We start from the raw sequence: 17,457 nt of genomic DNA on the forward strand, positions 1-17,457 counted from the left end.
ATGAACAGGGAGTTGGTTATAAACTCACTGATGAACTGGGAGTTAGTGATAAACACACTGATGAAATGGAACTTGGTGATAAACTCACGGATGGAGTGGGAGATGGGGATAATCTCACTGATGAACTCGGAGGTGATGATAAACTCACTGATGAGCGGTGATTGTTGGTGATAAAACCACTGGTTAACTGAGATTGTTGGTGATAAACTCACTGATGAACTGAGAGTTGGTTATAAACTCATTGATAAACTGGGCGTGTTGGTTTTAAACTCACTGATTAACTGGGAATGTTGGTGATAAACTCGCTGATGAATTGAGAGTTGGTGATAAACTCACTGATGAACTGTGATTGTTGGTGATAAACTCGCTGGTTAACTGAGATTGTTGGTGATAAACTCACTGATGAACTGGGAGTTGGGGTTAAACTCACTCATGAAATGGGAGTTGGTGAAAAACTCACTGATGAACTGGAATTGTTATTGATAAACCCACTGATGAACTGGGGTTGTTGGAAAGAAACTCACTGATGAACTGGGAGTGTTGATGATAAACTCTCTGATGTAATGGGAGTGTTGGTGATCAACTTCTGATGAACAGCGAGTTGGTGATAAACTCACTGTTGAATTCTGAGTGTTGATGATAAACTCATTGATGAACTCGGAGTGTTGGTGATAAACTCACTGATGAACTGATGGTTTTAGTGATAATCTCACTGATAAACTGCGAGTGCTGGTGATAAACTCACTGATGAATAGGGAGATGGTAATAATGTCACTGATGAACTGGTAGTTGGCGATAAACTCACTGATGAACAGGGATTGTTGTTAATAAACTCACTGATGATCTTAGTGTTGGTGATAAACTCACTGATAAACTGGGATTTGGTGAAAAAATCACTTTTGAACTGGGATTGGTGGTTATAAACTCACTGATGAACTGGGATTGTTGTTGATAAACTCACTGATGAAGTGGGAGTGCTGGTGAAAAACATCCTAATGAACAGGGAGTTGGTGATAAACTCACTGATGAATGGGGAGTTGGTGAATAACTTACTAATGTGATTGTTGGTGATAAACTCACTGATGAACTGAGATTGTTGGTGATACACTGACTGATGAACTGGGAGTTGGGTATAATCTCACTGATGAACTGGGAGTTGGTGATAAACTCACTTTTGAACTGGGAGTGTTGGTGATAAACTCACTGATGAACTGGGAGTTTTGGTAATTAGCTCTCTGATGAAATGGAGGTGTTGGTGATTATCTCACTGAAGAACTGCGAGTTGCTGATAAACTCACTGATGAACTGGGAGTGTTGGTGATAAACGCACTGATGAACTGGCGGTGTTAGTGATAATCTCAGTGATGAACAGGGAGTTTGTGATAAAGTCACTGATGAACAGGGAGTTGTTGATAAACTCCCTGATTAACAGGGAATTGGGAATAATTTAAATGATGAACTTGGAGGTGCTGATAAACTCACTGATGAACTGTGATTGTTGTTAATAAACTTACTGATGAACATAGAGTTGGTTATAAATTCACTGATGAACTGGGAGTGTTGGTTATAAACTCACTGATGAAGTGGGAGTGTTGGTGATAAACTCACTGATGAACTGGGAGTTGGTGATAATGTCACTGATGAAGTAGGGGATGGGGTGATAAACTCACTGATGAACTGGGAGTGTTGGTAATTAGCTCTCGGATGAAATGGAAGTGTTGGTGATTATCTCACTGAAGAACTGGGAGTTGGTGATGAAATCACTGATGAAGTGGGAGATGGGATAATCTCACTGATGAATTTGGAGCTGGTGATAAACTCACTGATGAATGGGCAGTTGGTGATAAGCTCCCTGATGAACTGTGATTGTTGGTGATAAACTCACTGATTAACTAAGATTGTTGGTGAAAAACTCACTGATGAACTGGGATTGTTATTGATAAACCCACTGATGAACTGGGATTGTTGGTAAGAAACTCACTGATGAACTGGGAGTGTTGATGATAAAATCACTGATGAACTGGGAGTTGGGGATAAACACACTGATGAACTGGGAATTGATGACAAACTCACTGATGAACTGGGAGTTGGTAATAAACTCACTGATGAACTGACAGTTGTCAATAAACTGACTGATGAGCAGTGAGTTGGCGTTAAACTCAATGCTGAACTGGTAGTTGGTGATAAACTCACTGATGAACAGTAAGTTGTTCAAAACCTCACTGTTAAACTTGAGGAGATGGTGATAAACGCACTGCTCAACTGAGAGTTAGTAATAAACTGACTGATGAACTGGGAGTTAGTTATAAACACACGGATGAACTGGCAGATGGTGATAAACTCACTAATGAACAGGAAGTTGGTGATAAACTCATTAATGAAGTGGGAGTTGGTGATAAAATCACTGATGGACAGGGAGTGATCATGATAAACTCACAGATAAACTGGGAGTGTTGGTATAAAATTCACTGATGAACAGAGAGAGTTGGGGAAAAACTCAATGATGAAAAGGGAGTTGGTTATAAACTCACTGATGAACTGGGAGTTAGTGATAAACACACTGATGAAATGGAACTTGTTGATAAACTCACGGATGGAGTGGGAGATGGGGATAATCTCACTGATGAACTCGGAGGTGGTGATAAACTCACTGATGAGCTGTGATTATTAGTGATTACCTCACTGGTTAACTGAGATTGTTGGTGATAAACTCACTGATGAACTGAGAGTTGGTTATAAACTCACTGATAAACTAAACGTGTTGGTTTAAAACTCACTGATTAACTGGGAATGTTGGTGATAAACTCACTGATGAATTGGGAGTTGGTAATAAACTCACTGATGAACTGTGATTGTTGTTGATAAACTCATTGGTTAACTGAGATTGTTGGTGATAAACTCACTGATGAACTGAGAATTGGTGATAAACTCACTGATGAACTGTGATTGTTGGTGATAAACTCACTGGTTAACTGAGATTGTTGCTGACAAACTCATAGATGAACTGGGAGTTGTGGATAAACTCACTGATCAATGGGGAGTTGGTGATAAATTCACTTATCAACTGGGAGTTTGTGATAAACTCACTGATGAACTGGGAGTGTTGGTATTTAGCTCTTTGATGAAATGGAGGTGTTGGTGATTATCTCACTGAAGAACTGCGAGTTGGTGATAAACTCACTGATGAACTGGGAGTGATGGTGATAAACGCACTGATGAACTGGCGGTGTTAGTGATAATCTCAGTGATGAACAGGGAGTTGGTGATAGTGTCACTGATGAACAGGGAGTTGGCGATAAACTCTCTGATTAACAGGGAATTGGGGATAATTTAAATGATGAACTTGGAGGTGCTGATAAACTCACTGATGAACTGTGATTGTTGTTAATAAACTTACTGATGAACATAGAGTTGGTTCTAAACTCACTGATGAATGGGAGTGTTGGTTATAAACTCACTGATGAAATGGGAGTGTTGGTGATAAACTCACTGATGAACTGGGAATGTTGGTGATAAACTGACTGATGAAATGGGAGTATTGGTTATAAACTCACTGCTGAAATGGGAGTGCTGGTGATAAACTCACTGATGAACGGTGATTGTTGGTGATAAACTGACTGATTTACTGAGATTGTTGGTGATAATCTCTGATGAACTGAGAGTTGGTTGTAAACTCACTGATGAAATGGGAGTGTTGGTTATAATCTCACTGATTAACTGGGAATGTTGGTGATAAACTCATTGATGAATTGGGATTTTTGGTGATAAACTCTCTGATGAAATGGGAGTGATCAACTTCTGATGAACAGCGAGTTGGTGATAAACTCACTATTGAATTGTGAGTGTTGATGATAAACTCAATGATGAACTCGGAGTGTTGGTGATAAACTCACTGATGAACAGGGAATTTGGGATAATTTAACTGATGAACTTGGAGGTGCTGATAAACTCACTGATGAACTGGGATTGTTGTTAATAAACTCACTGATGAACTTAGAGTTGGTTGTAAACTCCCTGATGAACTAGGAGTGTTGGTGATAAACTCACTGATGAACTGGGATTGTTGGTGATAAACTCACTGGTGCAGTGGGAGTCCTGGTGTTAAACATCTTAATGAACAGGGAGTTGGTGATAAACTCACTGATGAACTGGGAGTGTTGGTGATAAAGTCACTGATGAAGTGGGAGATGGGGATAATCTCACTGATGAACTCGGAGGTGGTGATAAACTCACTGATGAATGGGGAGTTGGTGATTAACTCACTAATGAACTGTGATTGTTGGTGATAAACTCACCGATTAACTGAGATTGTTGGTGATAAACTCACTGATGAAATGAGAGTTGCCGATAAACTGACTGATGAGCAGGGAGTTGGCGTTAAACTCAATGCTGAACTGGTAGTTGGTGATAAACTCACTGATGAACAGTAAGTTGTTCAAAACCTCACTGTTAAACTTGAGGAGATGGTGATAAACGCACTGCTCAACTGGGAGTTAGTGATAAACACACTGATGAAATGGAAGTTGGTGATAAACTCACGGATGAAGTGGGAGATGGGTATAATCTCACTGATGAACTTGGAGGTGGTGATAAACTCACTGATGAGCTGTCATTGGTGGTGATAAACTCACTGGTTAACTGAGATTGTTGGTGATAAACTCACTGATGAACTGAGTGTGGGTTATAAACTCTCTCATAAAACGGCCGTGTTGGTTTTAAACTCACTGATTAACTGGGAATGTTGGTGATAAACTCATTGGTTAACTGAGAATGTTGGTGATAAATTCACTGATGAACTGAGAGTTGGTGATAAACTCTGTGATGAACTGTGATTTTTGGTGATAAACTCACTGGTTAACTGAGTTTGTTGGTGATAAACTCACTGATTAACTGAGAGTTAGTTATAAACTCACTGATGAACTGGGCGTGTTTGTTTTAAACTCACTGACGAACTGGGAGTGATGATAAACTCACTGATTAACAGGAAGTTGGTGATAAACTTACTGATGAACTGGGAGTTTTGGTATTTATCTCTGATGAAATGGAGGTTTTGGTGATTATCTCACTGAAGAACTGCCAGTTGGTGATAAACTCATTGATGAACTGGGAGTGTTGATGATAAACACACTGATGAACTGGCAGTGTTAGTGATAATCTCACTGATGAACAGCGAGTTGGGGATAATTTAACTGATGAACCTGGAGGTGCCGATAAACTCACTGATGAACTGGGAGTTTTGCTGATAATCTCACTGATGAAATGGGAATGTTGGTGATCAACTTCTGATGAACAGAAAGTTGGTGATAAACTCACTGTTGAAGTGTGAGTGTTGGTGATAAACTCACTGATGAACTGGGAGTTTTGGTGATAAACTGACTGATGAACTGCGAGTTGGGGATAATCACAGTGATGAACTGGGAGTTTGGGATAAACTCACTCCTGAATGGGGAGTTGGTGATAAATTCACTGAACAACTGGGAGTTGGTGATAAACTCACTGATGAACTAGGATGTGGTGATAAACTCACTGATGAACTGGGAGTGTTGGTAATTAGCTCTCTGATGAAATAGAAGTGTTGGTGATTATCTCACCGATGAACAGGGAGTTGGCGATAAACTCACTGATGAACAGGGAATTGGAGATAATTTAACTGATGAAATTGGAGGTGCTGATAATCTCACTGATGAAGTGGGAGTGTTGGTGATAAACGCACTGATGAACTGGCGGTGTTAGTGATAATCTCAGTGATGAACAGGGAGTTGGTGATAAAGTCTCTGATGAACAGTGAGTTGGCGATAAACTCCCTGATTAACAGGGAATTGGGGATAATTTAAATGATGAACTTGGAGGTGCTGATAAACTCACTGATGAACTGGGATTGTTGTTAATAAACTTACTGATGAACTTAGAGTTGGCTATAAACTCACTGATGAACTGGGAGTGTTGGTTATAAACTCACTGATGAAATGGGAGTGTTGGTGATAAACTCACTGATGAACGGTGATTGTTGCTGATAAACTGACTGATTAACTGAGATTGTTGGTGATAATCTCTGATGAATTGAGAGTTGGTTGTAAACTCACAGATGAACTTGGATTGTTGGTGATAAACTCTCTGATGAACAGGGAGTTGGTGATAATGTCACTGATGAACAGGGATTGGCGATAAACTCACTGATGAACAGGGAATTGGGGATAATTTAACTGATGAACTTGGAGGTGCTGATAAACTCACTGATGAACTGGGATTGTTGTTAATAAACTCACTGATGAACTTAGAGTTGGCTGTAAATTCTCTGATGAACTAGGAGTGTTGGTGATAAACTCACTGATGAACTGGGAGTTGGGGATAATCTCACTGATGAAGTGGGAGTGTTGGTGATAAAGTCACTGATGAAGTGGGAGATGGGGATAATCTCACTGATGAACTCGGAGGTGGTGATAAACTCACTGATGAATGGGGAGTTGGTGATTAACTCACTAATGAACTGTGATTGTTGGTGATAAATTCACTGATTAACTGAGATTGTTGGTGATCAACTCACTGATTAACTGAGAGTTGGTTATAAACTCACTGATGAACTGGGAGTTGGTGATAAACTCACTGATGAACTGGGAGTTGGTGATAAACTCACTGATGAACTGGGAGTGTTGGTGATAAACTCACTGATGAACTGGGAGTTGGTGATAAACTCACTTTTGAACTGCAAGTGTTGGTTATAAAGTCACTGATGAACTGGGAGTGTTGGTGATAAAGTCACTGATGAAGTGGGAGATGGGGATAATCTCACTGATGAACACGGAGGTGGTGATAAACTCACTGATGAATGGGGAGTTGATGATTAACTCACTAATGAACTGTGATTGTTGGTGATAAACTCACTGATGAACTGGGGGTGTTAGTGATAATCTCACTGATAAACTACGAGGGCTGCTGATAAACTCACTGATAAACAGAGAGTTAGTGATAATGTCACTGATGAACAGGGAGTTGGCGATAAACTCACTGATGAACTGGGAGTGTTGGTATTTAGCTCTCTGATGAAATGGAGGTGTTGATTATCTCACTGAAGAACTTCGAGTTGGTGATAAACTCACTGATGAACTGGCGGTGCTAGTGATAATCTCAGCGATGAACAGGGAGTTGGCGATAAACTCTCTGATTAACAAGGAATTGGGGATAGTTTAAATGATGAACTTGGAGGTGCTGATAAACTCACTGATGAACTGGGATTTTTTTAATAAACTTACTGATGAACTTAGAGTTGGTTATAAACTCACTGAAGAACGGTGATTGTTGGTGATAAACTGACTGATTAACTGAGATTGTTGGTGATAATCTCTGATGAACTGAGAGCTGGTTGTAAACTCACTGATGAACTGGGAATTGGGGATAATTTAGCTGATGAACTTGGAGCTGCTGATAAACTCATTGATGAACTGGGATTGTTGTTAATAAACTAACTGATGAACTTAGAGATGGTTGTAAACTCACTGATGAACTAGGAGTGTTGGTGATAAATTCACTGATGAACTGGGAGTTGGTGATAAACTCACTTTTGAACTTTGAGTGTTGGTGATAAACTCTCTGATGAAACGGGAGTGTTGGTGATCAACCTCTGATGAACTGCGAGATGGTGATGAACTCACTGATGAAGTAGGAGCGCTGGTGATAGAGGAACTGATGAACAGGAAGTTGGTGATAAAATCACTGATGAACCTGGACTTGCTCATAAATTTACTGATGAACTGGGAGTTGGTGATAATCTCACTGATGAACTGGGAATTGGGGATAAAATCACTGATGAATGCGGAGTTGGTTATAAGTTCACTGATCAAGTGGGAGTTGGTGATAAGTTCACTGATGAACTGGGATTCAGGGTGATAAACTTACTGATGAACTGGGAGTGTTGGTTAATAGCTCTCTGATGAAATGGAAGTGTTGGTGATTATCTCACTAAAGAACTGGGAGTTGGTGATAAACTCACTGATGACCTGGCAGTGTTGGTGATAAACTTACTGATGAACTGGGAGTGTTGGTGATCAACTTCTGATGAACTGCAAGTTGGTGATGAACTCACTATTAAAGTGTGAGTGTTGGTGATAAACTCACTGATGAACTGGGAGTTTTGGTGATAAACTGACTGATGAAGTAGGAGTGTAGGTGATAGACAAACTGATGAAAAGGGAGTTGGCGATAAACTCACTGATGAACAGGGAGTTGGTGATAAACTTACTGATGAACTGGGAGTTGGGGATAATCATACTGATGAACTGGGAGTTAGGGATAAACTCACTGCTGAATGGGGAGTTGGTAATAAATTCACTGACAACTGGGAGTTGGTGATAAACTCACTGATGAACTGGGAGTGTTGGTTAATAGCTCTCTGATCAAATGGAAGTGTTGGTGATTATCTCACTGAAGAACTGGGAGTTGGTGATAAACTCACTGATGAACTGTGGGTGTTAGTGGTAATCTCACTGATGAACTGGGAGTGCTGGTAATTAGCTCTCTGATGAAATGGAAGTGATGGTGATTATCTCACTGAAGAACTGGGAGCGTTGGTGATAAACTCACTGATGAACTGGGAGTTGGTGATAAACTCATTGATGAACGGGGAGTGTTGGTGATAAACTCACTGATGAACTGTGGATGTTAGTGGTAATCTCACTGATGAACTGGGAGTGCTGGTGATAAACTCTCTGATGAACTGCGAGATGGTGATAAACTCACTGTTGAAGTGGGAGTGTTGGTGATAAACTCACTGATGAACTGGGAGTTTTGGTGATGAACTCACTGATGAAGTAGGAGCGCTGGTGATAGAGGAACCGATGAACAGGGAGTTGGCGATAAACTCATTGATGAACCTGGACTTGCTGATAAACTTACTGATGAACTGGGAGTTGGTGAGAATCTCACTGATGAACTGGGAGTTGGGGAGAAACTCACTGATGAACTGGGAGTTGGTGATAAACTCACTGATGAACAGGGAGTTGGTGATAAAGTCATTGATGAACAGTGAGTTGGCAATAAACTCTCTGATTGACAGGGAATTGGGGATAATTTAAATGATGAACTTGGAGGTGCTGATAAACTCAATGATGAACTGGGATTGTTGTTAATAAACTTACTGATGAACTTAGAGTTGGTTATAAACTCACTGATGAACTGGGAGTTGGTGATAAACTCACTGATGAACTGGGATTGTTGGTGATAAACTCTCTGATGAAATGGGAGTGTTGGTGATCAACTTCTGATGAACAGCGAGTTGGTGATAAACTCACTGTTGAATTGTGAGTGTTGATGATAAACTCACTGATAAACCACGAGTGCTGGTGATAAACTCACTGATGAACAGGGAGTTGGTGATAATGTCACTGATGAACTGGGATTGTTGGTGATAAACTCACTGATGAAGTGGGTGATGGGGATAATCTCACTGATGAACTCGGAGGTGGTGATAAACTCACTGATGAATGAGGAGTTGGTGATAAATTCACTGATCAACTAGGAGTTGGTGATAAACTCACTGATGAACTGGGATTCTTGGTGATAAACTCACTGATGAACTGGGAGTGTTGGTAATTAGCTCTCTGATAAAATGGAAGTGTTGTTGATATCTCACTGATGAACTGGGAGCGTTGGTGATAAACTCACTCATGAACCGGGAGTGTTGTTGATAAACTCACTGATGAACAGGGAGTTGGTGATAAACTCAGTGATGAACAGGGAGTTGGTGATAAACTCACTGATGAACAGGGAGTTGGTGATAAACTCACTGATGAACTGGGAGTTGTTGAGAAAATCACTGATGTACTGGCATTGTTGGTGATAAATTCACTGATGAACTGGGAGTCTTGGTGATAACCTGGCAGATGACCTGAGATTGTTGATGGTAAATTCACTGATGAAAAGGGAGAGTTGGGGATCTACTCACAGATGAACAGGTAGTTGATGATAAACTCACTGATGAACTGGGAGTTGGTGATAAACTCACGGATGAACTGGGAGTTGGTGATAAACTCACTGATGAACAGGGAGTTGGTGTTAAACTGACTGCTGAACTGGGAATGTTGGTGATAAAGTCACTGACCAACAGGGAGACTGACCTGCAGTCCGCATCGCGGTCATGCAGTCTCAGAAGAGTGTCCTGCCGTCCGCATCGCGGTCAAGCAGTCTGGGAACAGTGTCCTGCAGTCAGCATGATGGTGAAGTAGTCTTGGAAGAGTGTCCAGCAGTCAGCATCGCAGTGAAGCAGTCTGGGATATTTGACCTGCAGTCAGCATCACGGTGAAGCAGTCTGGGAAGAGTGTCCTGCAGTCAGTTCTTGTTTAATATAACAAGAATGGCATCACAAGACAGCGCAAGAGAGTGGCAGAGAGATCAGAACCAGCACGAGTGCGGGGAAGCTTCAACAAGTGATGTCAGCACAAAGGTGAGAGCTGATTGGTGAGTCGTGGGTAAATTTTTTTCTCCAGTTTAAAATAGATTAAGCTAAGGAAAGGTAAGAGTCCTATTTTTTTATTTAAAGTACATAAATAAGTTAACATTTTTTTACTGTATTTAACTTAAAGTAAGGGTTTTTTTTCAACTAGAGGCATGGCAGGGCAGCTCAGACTCATGTTATGTACCGCCTGAAAGATGTGGGAAGTCCTAGACACCGCTTGCGCTCTGACTGACCATGTGTGCAGGGAGTGCTACCAGTTGCAGCGACTTGAGCTCTGAGTTTCGGAGCTTGAGTGGCAGCTGGAGGCACTGAGGTGCATCCATGAGGCTGAGAGTTTCGTGGATAGCACGTTTTCGGCGTGGTCACCCCACAGCTGACAGAAGTGCAGTCAGAGAGGGAACGGGTGACCATCAGTCAGAAGAAAGGTGTCAGGCAGGTAGCCAGGAAATCCCCAGGGTGCATCTCGCTCAAGAACCGTTTTTCTGTGTTGGAAAACGGTGAGAGTGACGGTTCCCCTGGGGAGTGCAGCCATGCTCCTGGCGCTGTGAGTGGCTCAGCTACATGGGAGGTGGGGGGGGTGCGGGGTTGGGGGGGCAGGAAAAAGTGGGGAAGAACAATAGTGGTAGGAGACTTGATAGTAAGGGGAACAGACAGGCGTTTCTGTGGCCGTAGACGTGACTCCAGGATGGTATGCTGCTTCCCTGGTGCCCGGGTCAAGGATGTCACTGAACGGCTGCAGGGCATTCTAAAGGGGGAGGGGAAACAGACAGAGATTGTGGTACATATTGGTACCAACAACATAGGTAGAAAGAGGGGTGAGGTCCTGCAAGCAGAATTTAGGGAGCTTGGAAGCAGACTAAAGAACAGGACCTCAAAGGTAGTAATCTCTGGATTACTTCCGGTGCCACGCGCTAGTGAGTATAGAAATAGGAGGTTAGTCCAGATGAATGCGTGGCTGGAGAGATGGTGCAGGAGGGAGGGCTTTAGATTTCTGGGACATTGGGACCGTTTCTGGAGGCAGTGGGACCTGTACAAGGCGGATGGGTTGAGCCTGAACTGGAATGGGACCAACACCCTTGCGGGGAGGTTTGCTAGTGCTGTTGGGGAGGGTTTAAACTAACTTGGCAGGGGATGGGATCCTGAGAGGAGATTCAGCAGGGGGAGATGCACAGCCAAAATTAGAAGAGAGAGCAAGTGAGTCGGGAAAGCATAGAAATTATAGACCTGTTAAGACACAAGGGAGTTTGGCAAGGTTAGATGACATTTATTTTAATGCAAGGAGTCTGACAAATAAGGCAGATGAGTTGAGGGCACAAATTAACACATGGAAGTATAATGTCATTGCTGTCACAGAGCCATGGTTGAGAGAGGGGCAGGATTAGCAGCTCAATATTCCAGGATATAGGGTCTTCAGGCGAGACAGGGAAGGAGGTAAAAGCGGAGAGGGTGTCGCAATATTGATCAAGGAATCAATTACAGCAGTAAGGAGGGATGACATCTTAGAAGGCTCCTCAAATGAAGCCATATGGGTAGGACTGAGAAACAAAAAAGGAGCAATCACATTGCTGGGTGTGTACTATCGGCCCCCAAACAGTCAGAGAGAAATATAAGAGCAGGTATGTAGGCAAATTTCAGAGAAGTGTAAAAATAATAAGGTAGTGATAGTGGGGGATTTCAACTTCCCCAACATTAACTGGGTGATAGGTTTAGAGGGTGCAGAATTCTTGAAATGCATCCAGGAGAGCTTTTTAAGCCAGTACGTAGAAGGACCTACAAAAGAGGTCCTGGACTTAATTTTAGAGAATGAAGCCGGGCAAGCGGTAGAGGTATCAGTGGGGGAGCATTTTGCAGATAGTGATCATAACTCCGTTAGATTCTAGGTTGTTATGGAAAATGTAAAGGATGGGCCAGAAGTCAGAGTTCTACATTGGGGGAAGGCCGACTTTAATAAGATCAGATATGATTTGGCCAGTGTGGACTGGGAGCTTTTAGGTGAATCAGCATCAGAGCAATGGGACTCATTCAAGAAGGAAATAGGGAGAGTACAGGGCCAACATATTCCAGTGAAGATAAAGGGTGGGACTAACAAATCCAGGGAGCCCTGGATGTCGAGGGATATACAGGATTGGATGAAGAGAAAAAGGGAGGCTTATGGCAGATACCAAGGGCTCAAAACAGCGGAAGCCTGACAGCAGTATAGAATGTGTAGGGGGGAACTTAAAAAGGAAATTAGGAGAGGAAAAAGGGGGCATGAAAAAACATTGGCAGGTAAAATAAAGGAAAATCCAAAGTTAGTTTACAAGTGCACTAAGAGTAAGAGGATAACTAGGGAAAGAGTAGGGCCCATTAAGGACCATAGTGGTAATTTGTGTGTGGAGCTGGAGGACGTAGGTAGGGTTCTAAATGAATACTTTGTGTCGGTGTTCACAAGTGAGAGGGACGATGTGGGTATGGAAATCAGGCAGAAGGTCTGTTATATAATTAAAGAAATTTGCATAGAAAGGGAGGAGGCTCTAAGTGGTCTGGCAGGCTTAAAAGTAGATAAATCTCCAGGCCCAGGTGAAATGTATCCCAGGCTGTTGAGTGAGGCAAGGGAGGAGATAGCAAGGGCGCTGGCAATAATTTTCAACACTTCTCTGCCCACAGGAGAGGTGCCAGAGGACTGGAGGACAGCCAATGTGGTACCACCATTCAAGAAGGGAGGGGGGGATAAACCAGGGAACTACAGGCCAGTCAGTCTAATCTCAGTGGTGGGGAAACTATTGGAAGCAACTCTGATGGACAGAATTAATCTACACTAGGAGAGGCAGGGGTTAATCAAGAACAGTCAGCATGGTTTTGTTAAGGGGAGGTCATGTCTGACCAATTTGATTGAATTTTTCGAAGAGGTGACCAGGTGTGTAGATGAGGGCAATGCATTTGACGTAGTCTACTTGGAATTCAGCAAGGCTTTTGATAAAATCCCGCATGGGAGACTGAGAACGAATGTAAGAGCCCATGGGATCCAAGGCAATTTAGCATATTGGATTCAGAATTGGCTGAGTGGCAGGAAGCAGAGGGTAATGGTTGAGGGGTGTTTTTTGTGACTGGATGCCTGTGTCCAGTGGGGTTCCACAGGGATTGGTGTTGGGTCCCTTGCTGTTTGTGGTATATATAAACGATTTAGACTTGAATGTAGGAGGGTTGATCATTAAGTCCGCGGATGACACGAAAATTGGTGGGGTGGTAAATAGTGAGGAGGATAGTCTTAGATTACAGGAGGATATAGACGGGCTGGACAGATGGGCTGATCAGTGGCAAATGGAATTTAATCCGGATAAGTGTGAGGTGATGCACTTGGGCAGGACAAAGAAGGCATGGGAATACATGATGAATGGTAGGACCCTGGGAAGTACCGGGGATCAGAGGGACCTTGGTGTGTATGTCCACCGGTCTCTTAAGGTGGCAGGACAGGTAAATAACGTGGTTAAGAAGGCATATGGGATACTTGCCTTTATTAGCCAGGACATAGAATATAAGAACAGGGAGGTTATGCTGAAACTGTATAAAACAATGGTTAGGCCACAGCTAGAGTGTTGCGTGCAGTTCTGGAATCTGCATTATAGGAAGAATGTGATCACACTAGAGAGAGTGCAGAGGAGATTTACCAGGATGTTGCCTGGGCTGGAGAGTTTTAGTTATGAGGAGAGATTAGATAGACTGGGGTTATTTTCACTGGAGCAGAGGAGATTGAGGGGGGGCATGATTGAGGTGTATAAAATTATGAGGGGCATAGATAGGGTAGACAGGAAGGAACTTTTCCCCTTGGTGGAGGGATCAATAACCAGAGGGCATAGAATTAAGGTAAGGGCCAGGAAGTTTAGAGGGGATGTGAGGAAGAATTTTTTCACCCAGAGGGTGGTGAGGATCTGGAACTCACTGCCTGAAAGGGTGGTAGAGGCAGAAACCCTCATAACATTTAAGAAGTATTTAGATGTGCACTTGCAATGTCATGGCATACAAGGTGATGGGCCTAGTGCTGGAAAATAGGATTAGAATAGTTAGGTACTTGTTTGACTGGCGCAGACTCGATGGGCCGAAGTCATAGACCTCTGTGACTACGACAGAGTTGGTGATAAATTCAGTGATAATCTGGGAGTTGGTGATAAACTCACTGATGAACTGGGTGTTTATCAGCAACACTCCCAGTTCATTAGAGGGATCATAATCACCTCACCCTGTTCATTTGTTCATTTATAAAGATTGTCATGCCTAACAAACCTGATTAAAATTTTTCCAAAGGGAGGTTGGACAGGGAGAACTCTATTTTCTGTACTTTCAGCATAAAAGACAAAAGAATTAAGTACTTCATAAGGGACTAATAGCTAAAGTTGATGTGCATGGAAGGGGAGGAATTTTATTGACCTGGTTAGGAAACTGGCTGAGTGACTGGAGACAGAGTCTAGGGTAGGCTGGCATCGTTGTTAAAGGCTGTCCCTCGAGTCGACATCCATCCAGGGCCGGAGCCTCTGCTGTGGGCTTTCATGTGACTGAACAGGCTGATCCATGGCCTGCAGATCTTTGGGCACATGGGTCAGAATGTCCCACGTGGTGGTGGGATCCGGAGGGCAGGATTTGCTTCCTTTTCTTCCCTTCTCTGCCGCCGCTTTGCCTTATCATTAGGGTGTTCGGACTCAGTGTGCTGCAGCTTAATGGACAAGTTCCCACCATTTTGACCAATTATTCTGGTGTCAGTTAGCGCTTGTTTAACATACACAAATACTGGCAGATATGACTAATCATGTCCCACAAGGATCTGTGTTGGAGCCCCAACTATCACTGTATTTATTAACAATTTGAATTATGGGTTAGAAAGTCACAAGCCATCTGGGGATGTGGTGACTCTGAGTGTTCAGTGTTTAATGCCCATTGTTTAATGCTGGTTGCCCTGATGGCATGGTGTGTGGGATAGGAGTCATTTGGATAAACGTGATACTCCTTCTGTTCAATTCAGATTTTGTCAGTCTGAAATCCTGGGACAAGCTTCAAGTGATGAGATTTATTTGTCAGTTTGATAAGGTGTCACAGTGGGGTCACCACACTGGGCTGTACATCCTGTAGCAGAAAGCTTAGATCCTTCAGGCCTTGGGGCCTACCTAAACAAAGCTGCTCGACCACAGGAGGGATCGTCTGTATATTGCCCTTACCATCACACCTGCAATCCCGATTCCCACCACTCCAATCATGTATAGCTTCGAGTTGAAAAATTCCTTTAATTTGGAAGTGCAGTTCTGTGGAGACAGTTAACAGGAAGCAGTTCAGGGTTCAGTGACAGGGGTTAGAGGTTAGACGGGGTCAGAGGTTAGAGCATAATAGTCTTTTCTCATAAATAATATAGTGGATATGTACTGTAATGATACAAAAGCAAGTCCCCCAAATGTTGTCATCCCAGGGGATGTTTGAGTGATGTTATTTGAGGGATAAATATTGACCAGGATGCCAAGGAGAATTCCACTGCTCTTCCTCCAAAAAAAGTGCCGTGCTATCTTTTAATGTCAATTTAATGGCTCGTCTGAAAGACAGCACCTCCAACAGAGCAGATCCTCCTTGGTATCACACTGAAATCTCAGCCAGGGTTATGTACTGCCTCAAGAGTGGTGCTGAAACCCACAATGTCCTTTCTCAGAGACATCATGTTACCCCTGAGCCATGTGGTCAGTGTCCGTGCTGTGCAGTATCCCAGGGATCTGTGCTAAAGGAAGAGTGAGATCTTCAGTCTGTACAATTCTCTGGTCAGACTCCATCTTACAACTTAATTCAGTTCAACCCTTTCAAGGAGGTGAATGAGTGAAATATTATTGAGGTCTATAAAATAAAAAGTGGGACCAAAATATTTATTGCCAACCTTAACCTTGACAATACAGCAATGAGCATAACTCCCAATAGAAATGCAGAGGTGGATGTCGAGTGTCAGTTGGAGTTTGTTTAAAATACACTAATACTCAGAATGGGAAAGAGAGAATAAGCAGAATCTGTAGAATGCTACAAGAGGCAATTATGCACTGAAATGGATGCTCAACAATAGGTTCAATCCATCAATAGTCCATATTGCTTTGCTACATTGTCATTCACAGGTCAGAAGAAGGTCAGGGCTTATCCGAGCTTAACATCAGTTGAAGGGTCACTGTGACACCCCTGTCAGGGTGGGCAAGCAAATAAAACAATTACATGTAGAATTCAGTATGAAACGTGGAACTCACCACAGACATGTGTAAGGTGGGACAGAGGAGCTGAACAGCCAGGTCTGGTAATGAATCTCCACAGCACTGCAACTAGAGACACAGAGAAAGATAGAGACACAGGTCAAAACCTTTCACATACCATTGGGCACTGTGTGAAAAACAGTGTGTGAGTGGGGACTGCACATATTGTGTGTGTCAGTGAATGGGAGGCGGTACAGTGTAGGCTCACTAGATTGGTTCTTGGGATAAGGGGGTTGTCCTATGATGAATAAATTGGGTCTATTTTCTCCGGAGTTTAGGAGAATGAGGGGTGATCTCATTCAAACCTACTAAATGCTGAAGGGGCCTGACAAGATGGAGATGATTTCTGCAGGCCAGGGAAGCTCAAACATGGGGGCACAGTCTGAAGATAAAGAGCCGGTCATTCAGGACTGAGATGAGGGGAAATTGCTTCACTCAGAGGGTTGTGAATCTTTGGAATTCCCTTATATGGATGCCCTATCACAGAATACATTTAAGACTGGGATAGACAGATCTCAGGGAATTATGGGATATGAGGAGCAGGCAGGAAAATGGAATTGAGGCCCAAGATCAGCCATCAGAGTTTTGAATGGTGGAGCAAGCCTGATGGGCAGAATGGTCTACTACAGTCCCTGTGTGAGGCTGTGAGCAGAAACAGTGTGAGACTGTAAGCAGAGTGCGTATGAGACTGTGAGCAGAGAGTGTGTGAGACTGTGAGCAGAGAGTGTGTGAGACTGTGAGCAGAGAGTGTGTGAGACTGAGCAGCAA

General features: G+C 42.9%; 1 protein-coding gene across 1 annotated transcript in view; it reads right to left on the reverse strand.

Moving 5' to 3' along the window:
• The window catches only part of LOC144683657 (tetraspanin-2-like), a 262,207-nt gene that overhangs the window by 75,266 nt on the left and 169,484 nt on the right, over positions 1-17,457 (reverse strand). The window contains exons 6-7 of the mRNA XM_078546908.1: positions 16,687-16,758; positions 15,634-15,717 (exon numbers count right to left, since the gene is read on the reverse strand). Coding sequence (XP_078403034.1) covers positions 15,634-15,717; positions 16,687-16,758 — 156 coding nt within the window. The remainder of the gene's footprint in view (positions 1-15,633; positions 15,718-16,686; positions 16,759-17,457) is intronic.

This window comes from Cetorhinus maximus, chromosome 8 (genome assembly GCF_964194155.1).
Source record: "Cetorhinus maximus chromosome 8, sCetMax3.hap1.1, whole genome shotgun sequence".
Taxonomy (NCBI): domain Eukaryota; kingdom Metazoa; phylum Chordata; class Chondrichthyes; order Lamniformes; family Cetorhinidae; genus Cetorhinus; species Cetorhinus maximus.